Source organism: Alexandromys fortis, unplaced genomic scaffold, assembly GCF_014885135.2.
Source record: "Alexandromys fortis isolate MF-2015 unplaced genomic scaffold, M_Fortis_MF-2015_v1.1 scaffold_5, whole genome shotgun sequence".
NCBI classification, from domain to species: Eukaryota; Metazoa; Chordata; class Mammalia; order Rodentia; family Cricetidae; genus Alexandromys; species Alexandromys fortis.
Genome location: NW_026067924.1, coordinates 15715456 through 15729171, shown reverse-complemented (window position 1 = coordinate 15729171; position 13716 = coordinate 15715456). Strand labels below are relative to the sequence as shown.

The following is a 13716-nucleotide window of genomic DNA, read 5'->3' as shown; positions in this document are numbered from 1 at the left end:
CTCACTGTACTCTGTGCTCACTGTACTCTGTGCTCACTGTACTCTGCGGTGCTCACTGTACGCTGTGCTCACTGTACGCTGTGCTCACTGTACGCTGTGCTCACTGTACGCTGTGCTCACTGTACTCTGTGCTCACTGTACTCTGTGCTCACTGTACTCTGCGGTGCTCACTGTACTCTGTGCTCACTGTACGCTGTGCTCACTGTACGCTGTGCTCACTGTACTCTGTGCTCACTGTACGCTGTGCTCACTGTACTCTGTGCTCACTGTACGCTGTGCTCACTGTACTCTGCGGTGCTCACTGTACACTGTGCTCACTGTACTCTGCTGTGCTCACTGTACTCTGTGCTCACTGTACTCTGTGCTCACTGTACTCTGCGGTGCTCACTGTACTCTGTGCTCACTGTACGCTGTGCTCACTGTACGCTGTGCTCACTGTACTCTGTGCTCACTGTACACTGTGCTCACTGTACTCTGTGCTCACTGTACTCTGTGCTCACTGTACGCTGTGCTCACTGCATGCTGTACTCACTGTACACTGCACTCACTGTACACTGTGTTCATTGCATACGGTGCTCACTGTGCTGTGCTCACTGTACACTTTGAGCCTTATCAACTCTTCTTCCCTTGGGGTGTTTTTGGCACACTTCACCACAGTCAGAAAGTGTTAATGCATTAACTGAGCTCGGTCCTGATGCAGGCGTTGGTTCTTGAGAACAAGAAAAAGAAAGAGAAAGAAGAAAAAAAGGAAAAAAGGAAGGAAGGAAAGAAGGAAGGAAGGAAGGAAGGAAGGAAGAAGGAGGAGGAGGAGGAAAGGAGAAAGTCACCACATACAAAGAAAGTGCACTGGAACTTTGCCCAGATGTCAGTGGAATGAGCAATTCCCTTGCCAAACCAGCTCACTGATTTTGAATACTAAAAGAGTATTTCCTTCGTACTGAAGACTGTTCATAATGTAACTACAGCTACATCGCACCTTTGAGATCAATCTATGCTTTTAACACTTCCTTCCAGATTTTCATGAGTTTAGACAATGAAAGAATAGCTAAAGTTGTGGAGTTTAGCCCTGATTTCTAAGGTGGAACCAAGTCCAGTCTGATTACCAGCTCCTGGAATGTCACTCACAGTGGAGCCGGGGCTCCACCCACAGCAGTGTACCCTTCAACAGCATCTCATTAGAGAGACTTCTTGACAAACAGCCTCGGAGCCTAGGCAACAAACAGCAGATCCTGGTGAGCAGGATGTGACTCGCATTCTCTCTGCCTTGAATTTAATTTGTTCCATTTTGATTTTATATAACTTCATTTTGAATAATGGTGATGTTTAGCAGTAAGCATACACACTAGTAGCTCTGCCTGTGACTGACTAGCTCTAGTAAGAGCTGAGTTCTATATTCCAGGGGCTGCCAGTTTCTGCCTCGAGCACAAAGATTCTGGATAAGTGCACATCCTCCTCCTTTGTCCCCTTCCCCACTGTAATCCACCCACGGGTTATCTATCCTCCTGCGACCAGCTTCCTCAAACCTCACCCATCTGTCTCACCCCTGAACTCAGGAGCTCCGCCTAGCTCCCTTTTGATTCCATGTGCCAAGCTCCTTAGCTACCCAAAGCTTTGCATCGACTGATCTCAGGCTGCTACCCAGTCACATCCCCCACTGTGTCCCCACACTCTCCAGTCACATAGGATTGTGTGTTATTCCTCAGAGCAGCCATCTCTGGCCACACCTCAGTGCTGGCGACTCTCTTCCGCATCCCTAACTGAATCTTGCCTTTTCCCTGAATGGCATTTTCTTTTTTTTTTATTTTTTTTATTTTTTATTTATTAAAGATTTCTGTCTCTTCCCCTCCTCCTCCCTCCCTTTCCCTCCCCCCCCCCGCAATCAAGTCCCCCTCCCTCGTCAGCCCAAAGGGCAATCAGGGTTCTCTGCCCTGTGGGAAATCCAAGGACCACCCTCCTCCATCCAGGTCTAGTAATGTGAGCATCCAAACTGCCTAGGCTCCCACGAAGCCAATACGTGCAATAGGATCAAAAACCCACTGAATGGCATTTTCTGACACCGTCCTCCAGATGTGACTCAAATGTTTCCTTCCCTGGAAATATTTTCTTGCTCTCCAGTCCCTTCAAATCGGAATGGGAGGCTCCATCCCCTAAGTCTCAGCAAGTTTTATGCATAAACATTATCAGTAACTTTGCATTTGCACTTGGGATTGTTTGAAATCCTCAGTTCATTCATTTGCCTCTTATAGGAATCAACACTTAGATTTCTCTGAGGTAATGGGGAGGATACTCATTGGTAAGTCCCTAATCTCACTACACACTTAAGAGGGAAAATGTCAATAAGGCTGTGACCACTCAGCAAAGGTGGCAGGCTTCACCAGAATCATGTCACCAGGTAGCACGTGGTGGTTGTTCTAGTTAGGCTGTCTATTGTTGTGATGAAACACCATGGCCAAGAAGCAAACTGGGGAGGGAAGGCCTTATTTAACTTCTGCTTTTGCATCTCTGTTCATCACTGAACGAAGTCAGGACAGGAACTCAAGCAGGGCAGGAACCTTGAGGCAGGAGCTGACGCAGAGGCCATGGAAGGGTGCTGCTTACTGGCTTCCTTCATATGTCTTGCTCAGCCCGCTTCCTTACAGAACTCAGGACCACCAGCCCACATATGGCACCACCCACATGGGCTAGGTCCTTCCCCCCATCGATGACCAATTAAGAAAATGCCATAAAACCTGATATTATGGAGACGTTTTCTCAATTGAGGTTCCCTTCCTTTCAGATAACTCCAGCTTGTGTCAAGTTGACATATAAAACCAGCCAGCACAATGGTCATAGTAGACATGTCACGTGATCTTTACATATTATTAATTGAGTCACACTGGAGAGTTTAGACCATAGAGGAAAGTGCAAGGCCAGGTGAAAAATAGTAGGATATTGATTTTATTACTACTGGGTATGAGCCTGAAGGCAGATGCAGATACAAATGGTAGAGTTTTTGATAAGGTTCAGGATTTCAGAAGTCACACAAAAGGAACTGAATAGCAGGCCTGGGGATCCCACTGCTCTCATGGGTTCCTAACGGCAGAACGGAGGGACAGATTGACAATCCCAAGCAAAGAAATCAGGCGAACACACAAATCTCCTCAAAGGATCAGCTATGCCTTCTTGATCTTATCTGATTCTGAACTTTTCCTCTGATTGCCTTCTGGTACCAGATACAGAGACAAATCCATCGTCCGCTTAAATCCGTGCCTCTTCCTTACTCTCTGCTTATCCCTGCGGTCTACTCCGATTAAGAACAAGGCAGAGCAGAAAGATTTAAATTGACCACGGTCCTGGGTGAGGCTTTAGATGTGCATGCAATGAAAGGACCTGCTTGAAATAGACTAAAGAAACAGGGAAGAAAGCCTGGAAAGGGCCGTTCCTGAGATGCTCTTGCTACAAGAGGCTGCTGGGAGCGAGGGCATCTCTTCTGAGAGGAATCCAACACACACAACCTTCCACCCATTCTCCCAACAGCCACAGTTCTTAGCCTGACATCACTTCCGTTTTTGTAACTTACTGTAAGAACGAGCTCTACCACTCTTGCAGTAAGAGGTACTTCAGTTCCCCTGGATGCCACCAATGTGTCCCTTCCAACTCCATGAATGAAAATCTCTGGGGCGATCTAGTGGTTTAGCTTGTGTCGCGTGCCTGTGCCCTAACCAACATTGGGGACTGGGTGACTCGAGTTCCTTTCCTGACCCAGTGCAGAGGATGTACACATGAAAGAGAAGAGGACAAAACAGAACAATTCAGAATAACGGTTTTAGGATCCTCCCATTGCAGTACATTGTGCTGGTAAAGTTTTCTTTAACCTGCTACTCATATGCATGTGTTTCTCATACTTGGTCTTATAATAAACTGGATTTCTTAGAGTGTATTGTGGTAAAAACAATTTTACAAATGTCTCAACCCTGCTATACATTCTGCATGTTTGGATTCTGTGTGCTATTGCTACTGTCTGAATTTGTCCCTACTACGATGTTTATCAGCAAGGCAGTTCCCTCTTTAGGGTTTTTCACAAACAGGTATTAGAGACATTTCACCCTAATTCCTCTGCTCCTCATTTGCCCAGATTGGAGAGTAATCAGGCACACGTCTGTTCTCCCCTTGGCTTTAGCATTCAGCCTTATCTGTCCTTGTTTGTTCCCAATTTCATTAGTCTTTAATCCCTTTTCTCCCCACCCCAGTCTTATTACAGTAGAACATTCTATTTCTTCTACTATTTACCATATGCTGTCTCACTTTTAAAATGAAAACAGCCAATACCACCCGAAAACGTTTTATCAAAATTTCTCTCACATAGTATAATTTTTATAAACTGAGGATACACTGAGGAGAAAGCAGCACTAACATTTTGAAGTGAGCACAATTATTACATCAAATACATGTTATTTACCGGGATGACATTTTTTCAAACCCAACCACAGCTCTTGGCTATGACAGCGATAGTTGATTTCAATGTGACTTTTTGTGCTCTGTGTGGCATTGCACCTCAAAAGTCATGGACATTATGTTATTTTTTTTTCTTTCTGAGGTGCTACATATTTTTAGTGTCCTTTTCAAAGATTTGTCTGAGATGCTAGGATATTGTTAGTATTGGGGAAAGTCTTCTCATAACTACAGGTGTCTTTCCCAGTGTCTTAGTTAGGGTTTCTATTGCTGTGACAAGACACCGTAACCAAAAAGCTAACTGGGGAGGAAAAAGCTTACTTGGCTTACACTTCGACATCGTTGTTCATCATTGAAGGAAGTCAGGACAGGAACTCAAAAAGAGCAGAATCCTGGAGGCAGGAGCTGATGCAGAGGCCACAGAAGGGTGCTGCTTACTGAGCTGCTTTCCCTGGCTTGCTCAGCCTGTCATCTTATAGAACCCAGGACCAGCAGCCCAGAGATGGCACCATCCACCATGGGTCTAGGTCCTTCCCCCATCAATCACTAATTAAGAAAACGCCTTACAGCTGGATCTTATGGAGGTATCTTCTCAACTAAAGTTCCCTCCTTTCAGATAATTCTAGTTTGTCAAGTTGACCTACGAGCAGTCAGCACAACCAGTTACACAACTCAGCCTATTACCAAACATCTTAGAAACATCTACTGAGTCTGAAATAAGTTTGTTTTCCCTTGATTTTATAAAGTGACCGAAGTTTGCATCTTACACAATACTCAAGCATCCTTGACGGACTTTGAGGAACCCTGTATTGCCATTGTTTTTTGTATCTGTTTCTGTTTTGTTTGGGGGGTTTTGTTGTTCTTTGACCCAGTGATGTCGTTCATATTAAAGGAAGATTTGTGGATTCTTGTAACTGAGGCTGTCTTGTGTCCCACAGAATCAGCACTCGGCAGCTTTTACTGGATCTTCCCATATTTCTAAAACAACAAGAGTAGGTTTCTGTCACAATCTGGAGCCACTTCCCTGGCCACATTTGTCCTTCCCTTAGGTGTTTGGTAGTGAGCAGTGGGAGCATGTGTGAGGACATTAGCCCAGCCATGACACCAGCTTCCTCCTGCCAGCATGCTACTCCCTGCCTTCCAGATCCATGGCAATCACTTTATATTTATTCAGAAACTTGCATTCCATCATTATTTTAAAATATGTTCACATTCTTCAAAACTGTACCTCTAGAATTTTAAAACAATCCCTGAATTCATGCTCCAGTTCTTCATGAAGCTCTCAGGTTTAATCATTTCCCTCAAATGTGTCTCATGGCCAGTTCTCTGTGACTTGAGTATTAAGACAATTGTTAACTCTGTAGATTTTAAGGGGACTTTTGTAGCTTGTCATGGCAGATGTTGGCTTTGTTTCATATCTGCTGGCTCTTTCAGTGGCTGTTTACTACTGTGTATGCCTTGCCTTACTGCTTAGTCTGCAGTGTCCAGTGCTCCTATCTGGAACCAGTCTTGCCCATTTCACTATTAAAACTTTTTCTTGAGATAATAACCCCTGTATAATATAAAGAAATTAAATCAGTATTTTACTAAATGGCTTCACAGGTAGCAAACATTTACATGGGTTCTTGTTTTAATTTGCATGGTATAGTTACAGATGCAGGATGCTCTACAGTTCTGCTAGTTGGCTAGAAGACAATGGTGACACTTGCCACCAGATGCTGAGAGGTGCTGGCCACAGCACTCATCCTGTATGTCCACTCTCCGAAAATAAGTTAGCAATTTATTTTTATTTCGAATCCAATCATTCACAGTTATTTCACCCGTAGACTACTAGGAGGCTCTCAAAGAGGATCCCACATCCCACGCCTTCCTTCTTTTTCTCAGGAACAATATAGGCCAGCGCAGCAACATCCGATATAGACTTGTTCCTTTAATAATAACAATAATAGTGTCACAACTAGGACCTGCTGTGACCAGTTTTACCTGTCTCATCCTGTACCATCCACGACTATAAATTATAGCCTCGGATCATCAGAGAGCAGGGGTGGGGGTGGGGGATGGGATAGGATTGGGGGGGAGGACGGGGACGGGTGATGGACACCCTTTAGATACTCCTTCCACCAGTACTAAATTCTCCTCACAGTCCTGTTACTGTATGAAAGCTGTGGACTCTTAAACTTATGGCTGATAATCAAATCCCCTGTGACCCTGCAATTCCGTCACACTCTTTGTGAAAAGGGTGAGCATCTCTGATAAGAGTCTGGTTTCAACTTCGTGGTTTTCGCTTTGGGAGTCCAGGTCACTCGCTGGCCTTTGCCATGTGGGAAGTGTTGCTAGCTTGGAACAGTGTGCCGAAGGCTTAGTTTTTGCATACTAGAGAAGGCACCATTCCTAGCAATGGTCTCTAACCCTAAACTGTTTGAGCTTGTCCTGATTTCTGCCACTTGAATGGAGAAGGTGGCCACCTTCCTGCAGCCAGATGCATTGCAGGTCCACTCCGAATCTCATTCGGCCTGGTTGTGCACCTGGAACAGAACTGGTCTTGTTGAACATGGCTGGGAGTCTGTAGGCCTCTCACTACTGATGGGACTTATCCTGGGCTAAGTCCTTCCCCCAATTCCCCATTAATGTAGCTGCTATAACAAAAATAACAGAAAACGGGTGACTGTTAAAATACATTTCGTTCTCACTGTGACGCTAAGTCCAGATTTCTGGCTTCGTGGATACTGTTGGTCTCTTAGTAACCCAAGGAACTTACCAGTACTGTCTCATTTACATATCCGCAGCTGGCCACGTGAGCTTAGTGACTCTAAACTTCACACTTCACTCTAACTCAGATTCCACTCACTTTGCTGTTTGTTTCTAGACAGGGTTTCTTTGTGTAGTCCTGGCTGTCCTGGAACTCTCTCTGTAGACCAGGCTGGCCTCGAACTCACAGCCGTCTGCCTCTGCCTTCCAAGAGCTGGGGTTAAGGGCATGCGCCACCACCGCCCAGATCCGCTCGCCGTTTGCTGCCCTGTGCAGCCTTGTGTCAGCCATGCCAGGCTTGCCACAAAGTGCCCCAGACTGTTGCTGGCACTCAGCAAGGCTGGGGAGCACAAGGAACGCTCCCGAGAGCCCAGTCATAGTCCGCATCTCACCAAAAGGGGCCTTATCAGGATACCAAGTTCTCGCCCATCAACAGCTCTGTCTGCATGGCACGGCACAGCACGTGGCATCATGTCTGGCACGTTTCAGCAAGCATCTACCTGCAATCGTGGGGGAGACAGGCACGGACTTGTGCTTAGCCTGTGTCTGAGAATGCGGTTATCGGCAGCTATATAACAACCAAATAAAACTGGCCAATGGCCACATCACATTCGCAAGTCAAGATCCACCCACACTCTGAAGGGCTGCAGACTTTTTACTTTGATGTTATGTCTATACTTCATGGATTGGATAACCAAATTGGTGTTAGCTGCTATGCTTGATGTGACAGGCTCACCAGGCAAAATTGCTTCCTAATCGCTTGGACCGTATCTCTAAATAGCCAACTGAATTTTACCATAGTTTTAAGGAAAAATTCAGATCCCAGGTAAATCGGGCTAGGATGTTCCACATGGAGAAGTGGATTCCCATTTTCCAGGCCTTCTCTTAGTGATTAGCATCACCAGAAACAAATGGCAGAAGGGCTCAGAGCTGTACGTTTGAGGTGAAGCCTGCCATGGGACCAGAGACAAAGGTTTTCTCTCTGTTGGCAACATGTAGGGGAAAAAATACTCTGTAGGTCCGCACCCTTGTAGCTTCTGAGCCCAAGCTGCAGCACCAGAATTTCAAAGAGACATTGTGCGTATGGTTGGGTCTTCTTACAAAGAAGATTGCAGTGGGATCGTGAAGATCCTGTTTCAAAGCATTTGGGTTGGAAACTAACAGTTTGTCTACTGAGTTTGCATTCCTTCATAACTTGTTCTTGGCTCACATGACAGGATCCTTTGTGGTCTCCAGTAGTGATGGGGGAGCTACAGGTTATCTCATATTTCAGTTAGAGGGTTCTGAGTGAGAGAGAACGCTTTCTCCAAGAGCAGATCGACATTAGAGAAAAAATAAAAGACACCAACTACTTAAAAACTTAACTAGAAAATTTTAATTTGATTTATATTTCCTTCAAAGGAGCTACACTGTCCATATTGGCTTTCTCTACAACAAAAAAAATTTAGTTTGAAATAAAATATACAGTAAAAAATATTTATAGGAAAGGCTGGAGAGACAGCTCAGTAGTCAAGAATGTGTTCTACTCTTTTAGAGGACCCCAGTTCAGTTCCCAGAACCCACAACCAGTGTCTCACAACCACATTTAGCCCAGATCCAAGGGATCTGATACCTCTGACCTCTAAAAGCACCTTCTACATACACACACATATACACATACCCAATTACTGTACACATACACATGCACATACCCACATACTCTACATATGCACACATATACACATACCTAATTACTGTATACACGCATACACACACATGCACATACCCACATACTCTACATACACACACATAACTTTAAAAGGCTTTTTAAATTCATAGTGAGAAAAGCCTTTGTGTACAGTGAGATGCCCCTGAAGGAACTCCTGAGTGCTTAACTGTGAGACCAAAGAGGTAACAGACAGAAGCATGTGTCGTCTGTATTCAGGGGCCCCAGCTGCCACAATGAAACACTTAGAGAAAGAAAACAACAGTACAGCTCCCAAATCTGCTGTGTCTGCGTCTGAAACACTGGTAAAAATTTCAGTCTTGTTCTTTCACTTGGAAGCATAGTGTTAAGAAAAACCTCTCCACTGGTGCCAAGTACTCCAATCAAACCAGACTAAGCCAAACCAAATGCCCGTGTTTAATAGACGACACACTCCCGGGTGGCTGGGAGAGCATGGCGAGGGAGAGCCAGAGGGAGCACAGATGCAAACCCCAAACCATGTGTTCCTTGTTCCAGGGCAACCCTAGATACCCTGTGAGTGTGGTCAGTACTTGGCAGGCTGGGAGTGACACTTCCAACTCAATATTACACATAGTTCCAATGAGTAACCCAATAAATGAATTATTCATTTCATTCTATGCAGCAATTGCTCGTTCTTCTTTTTCAATCACTGACTCGTTCTGTATAGACGTACCATTTATCCTGGCTGGTTTTGCCAACTTGACACAGCTAGAGTTATTTAGAAAGAGGGCCTATGTTAGAGAAAATGCCTCCATCAGATTGGTTTGTGTTTGCAAGTTTGTGGGACATTTCGTTGGTTAGTGATTGATGTGGGAGAGCCTAGTGCACGGTGCCACCCTGGGCTGGTGGTTCTGGGTCGTGTAAGAAAACAAGCTGAGAGGCCAGTATGCAGCATTCCTCCATGGTCTCTGCTTTAGTTCTGCTGAGGACTGGCCTCAACAGAATCACCTCTTACCAGGGTAGGGGCATGGGAAATAAAGACAGAAACCACAAGACAGTATCAGGAGGGAGTTTTAGGAATTGCTCAGATCCTGAAATCACCCACGTTTATTTTCCACAGCTTTTAAACCCAATGTAAACTGGGGGAGAAGGTAACAAAGACTTCATTAACATTACACAGCAAGATTAACTCATTCTGAGACTTCCCATCATCAGCATTCTGTTGCCTAGGTAGCCAGATGACCGAGTTACTATACTCGCCACACTGTTTCATGTAGGCAGAAAACAGCCCTTTCCCAGGTGACCTCATAGTTACCTCATAGTGGAAGGAGCAGAAGTACATTTGCATACCCTGACCACCTGTCAGGATGGCACCCAGCTTTCTTAACTTCAAAAGAGCCAGGCAACCACCTCCTGAGTTAGAAGGTGCAAATTACGCCTGTTAGTCTCCAAACTCTGACCATCAGACAACGATGAGAATGGGGCTACATTTCTCAGCCTCCACACAATTGCTTCCTTGAGTTCCTGCCCTGAAGTCCCTTCCTGATGATCTACCGCTGTAAGATGAAATTAACACTTTTGTCCTCAAGTTGCTTTTGGTAAGGGTTTCATTGCAGCAATAGAAACCGGCTCTCCCTGAAGAAGCAGAAGAGGAGGGGCTATTCATCTGACTCAAGTCTCTACTTTTCAGTCCACTACAAGCTGCTGTCCTTGGCCTCTACTGTTGAGTTAAGACAGATACACATCCACTTGGTAGCGTTCTCCTTATTTTCCTTTCCAAAAAGTTATTTATAAGAACCGTGTTCCTTTTCCCATTCTCAGAGTGTTTGCTCACTGAATGAATGGAAGGTGTGAGGGTGTATGTTGAGGGATTGCCCAAGAAGCAGGAAGCCCCCAGTAGCATAGGGCTTCTGGAAGTAAACACAAATGGGAGAGTTGTCTCAATAATTTCTCAAAGAAATGGCACAGAAAATTTGGGGCAGGTTAATTTATATGACCAAAAAATTTATAAAATACTATAAAAGTAATATGTAAATATAAAATATTTATAATATATAAATATAAAATATTTTATAAAAGCAATTTATAAAATACTCCTGATTCATGTGCTCTGAGTATTTTATGTGACACTAAAGCCTACAGGTCAGGTTTAAGATGTGAAGTGCCATGGTAAACTATTTTACAGACGGAATGCTCATGCCTCACCCTTTAAGTTTGACCGTGCCTAGAAACAATGTTTGAGGATGTAGTTTTAACAATATTGAAATGAGGTCATCGTGCATTGTGGAGCAGACCCGCAATGGTTTGAGTATGAAATCTCTCCCATTTGCTCATGTGTTTGACACTTGGTTCCTTGTGGTGGTTTGAATGAGAATGGCCTCATAAATTCTGTTTAGTCACCAGGGAGTGGAACTGTTTGAGAAGAATACAATTAGGAGGTGTAGCCTTATTGGAGGAGGTGTGGCTTTATTGGAGGAAGTGTTTCACTGGGGATGGATTTTGATGCTACAGCCCAGGCCATAGCTCTGTGTCCTGTCTTCAGATCAGGAGGTAAAGATCTCAGCAACTGCTCCAACACCATATCTGTCTCCTTCCTGCCATGATGATCATGGACTAACCCTCTAAAACTGTAAGCTACCAATTAACTGACCCCTGTTTGAGTTGTCTTGGTCATATGTCTCTTCAGAGCAATAAAACAGTAACTAAATACCCAAAGAGGGGTACTGTTTGGGAAAGCTATGGAAGGCAATTACTATTTTCAGATATTATATGTATATAATGTACAGACTAGTGTAAAGATGGAATCTGGCCAAGGCAGAGGACAGTAGACTGCTGGGCAAGTGGAGCAGGACCCTCTTCCTATTTGAAACTTTCTACACTTGCTGGTACTGTTCAGAGATGATAGTATTACTCCAGACTAGTCCGCTAACATTTCCTCTTACTGCAGACAGACTGTATATGATGTAAAAGCTGTGTCAGGTTTTGAAGAGAGAAGCCTTTTCTGGCTTTTTCTCTAAATAGTCCTCACTATCCGTGGGTAATATTAAGAGTGGTCCACAATAGGCAAGGATCTGAAAGCTGGGGGCAGTTAAGACTGACTAGAGATGGTACCAACCAACAAAGGCATAGCCCGATGTGGCCATCTTGGCAGGACACGAATTTCCGTTATTGCCGTTTGTCAGTTAACCCCACCTAACATAGTCCACTATGAAGCATTTGAGGCTACCAGGCAGCTCCTACCTACCGTTGCTGTGTTTCCAGCAAAACTAAATCCTAGAACTCTTGCTAGACAGAAGACATCGGACCAGAAAGCCTTCAGCTTCAGGTCTCAAATTACTTTGGGATTATGTGTTCCTCCTCTGAAAACAAAACCACATTTGAAAAGCTGTTGCGATGGCCAGTGAGACTCCCTTCACCGCAGCCTGGGCCAGGTTCCCACATGCCCAAGCACAGGGCGAGGACCAGCCAGTAAGCAAAGCTCTCTTGCTCGAAGAAGTGGGTGGCTCTGAAAAGAGCCTTTGGTGGTGTTAATAGTCACTTGGAAAGTTTACTTGGAGCTGGTGTACTTGGTGACGGCCTTGGTGCCCTCGGACACGGCGTGCTTGGCCAGCTCCCCGGGCAGCAGCAGGCGCACGGCCGTCTGGATCTCCCGGGACGTGATGGTCGAGCGCTTGTTGTAATGCGCCAGGCGCGACGCCTCGCAGGCGATGCGCTCAAAAATGTCTGTCACAAAGGAATTCATGATGGTCATGGCCTTTGAAGAGATGCCAGTGTCGGGGTGGACCTGCTTCAGCACCTTATAGACGTAAATGGAGTAGCTCTCTTTACGGCACTTCTTACGCTTCCGGCCCTCCTTCTTCTGAGTCTTCGTGACCGCTTTCTTGAAGCCTTTCTTGGAAATGCTAGTGCCCTTGGCCGCCACCTCTGGCATGGTGAAAGTAACCTTTCACACCCCAACCGCTCAGAGGAGTGCCAACTACTGAGAAAACACAGTTGGCTGGAAGTAGAGAAGAGGCATTTATAGGCGTGGACCTCAACTGACGTAAGGTTACACGATATCTGATTGGATAGTAAGTGCTCTGTGCATGCAAATAAGGGGAATTAAAGTCCTGCTTCCTGATTGGCTAGTCCAGCATCAATCAGCCAATCAGGTGGCGAGTATGACCTTCCATCAGACTATAAATAGGCGTGGAGGCGCTAGTTTGGTTACCCTTTTCTTCAAGCTTTTCGAAGACAATGTCTGGACGTGCGAAGCAGGGCGGCAAGGCTCGTGCCAAGGCCAAATCCCGTTCTTTCAGGGCCGGGCTGCAGTTCCCCGTGGGCCGCGTCCATAGGCTCCTCCGCCAAGGGAACTATGCAGAGCGTATCGGGGCTGGCACACCGGTGTACCTGGCGGCCGTGCTGGAGTACCTGACGGCCGAGATCCTGGAGCTGGCTGGCAACGCGGCCCGCGACAACAAGAAGACGCGCATCATCCCGCGCCACCTGCAGCTGGCCATCCGCAACGACGAGGAGCTCAACAAGCTGCTGGGCCGCGTGACGATCGCGCAGGGCGGCGTCCTGCCCAACATCCAGGCGGTGCTGCTGCCCAAGAAGACCGAGAGCAGCCACAAGGCCCAGAACAAGTGATTGCACTTAACAGCTTAAAACAAACGGCTCTTTTCAGAGCCACCTTCATTATCAGAAAAAGCTGTGCATGAGTGATTTTCCTCTTGAGCAGGTATAATCCGGGGCAGCCAGACCAGCTCATGACAGTGGAAGACCTTCCCCGGGACAGGTAGGACCCGGTTAGGGTAGTGTGAAGCTATACTGATGACACGGAATTGAAAGGCCACTAATTCAGCTCCCTCCTAGCTTGACTAGTTGAGAAT

At 45.7% G+C, this 13716-nt stretch overlaps 2 protein-coding genes across 2 annotated transcripts; one reads left to right on the top strand and one right to left on the bottom strand.

Moving 5' to 3' along the window:
• Positions 1–12392: 12392 nt before the first annotated feature.
• Positions 12393–12776, bottom strand: LOC126501667 (histone H2B type 1-A). The gene has a single exon (XM_050142462.1). It carries the CDS (start codon positions 12774–12776, stop codon positions 12393–12395), a length of 384 nt encoding a protein of 127 aa, XP_049998419.1.
• Positions 12777–13066: 290 nt separating this feature from the next.
• LOC126501604 (histone H2A type 4) lies at positions 13067–13474 on the top strand. The gene has a single exon (XM_050142368.1). It carries the CDS (start codon positions 13082–13084, stop codon positions 13472–13474), a length of 393 nt encoding a protein of 130 aa, XP_049998325.1. The 5' UTR covers positions 13067–13081.
• Positions 13475–13716: the final 242 nt, after the last annotated feature.

What these genes read in the sequence shown, in the direction of transcription:
- LOC126501667 (XM_050142462.1), bottom strand. Translation starts at nt 12,776, where the DNA reads ATGCCAGAGGTGGCGGCCAAGGGCACTAGCATTTCCAAGAAAGGCTTC.
- LOC126501604 (XM_050142368.1), top strand. Translation starts at nt 13,082, where the DNA reads ATGTCTGGACGTGCGAAGCAGGGCGGCAAGGCTCGTGCCAAGGCCAAA.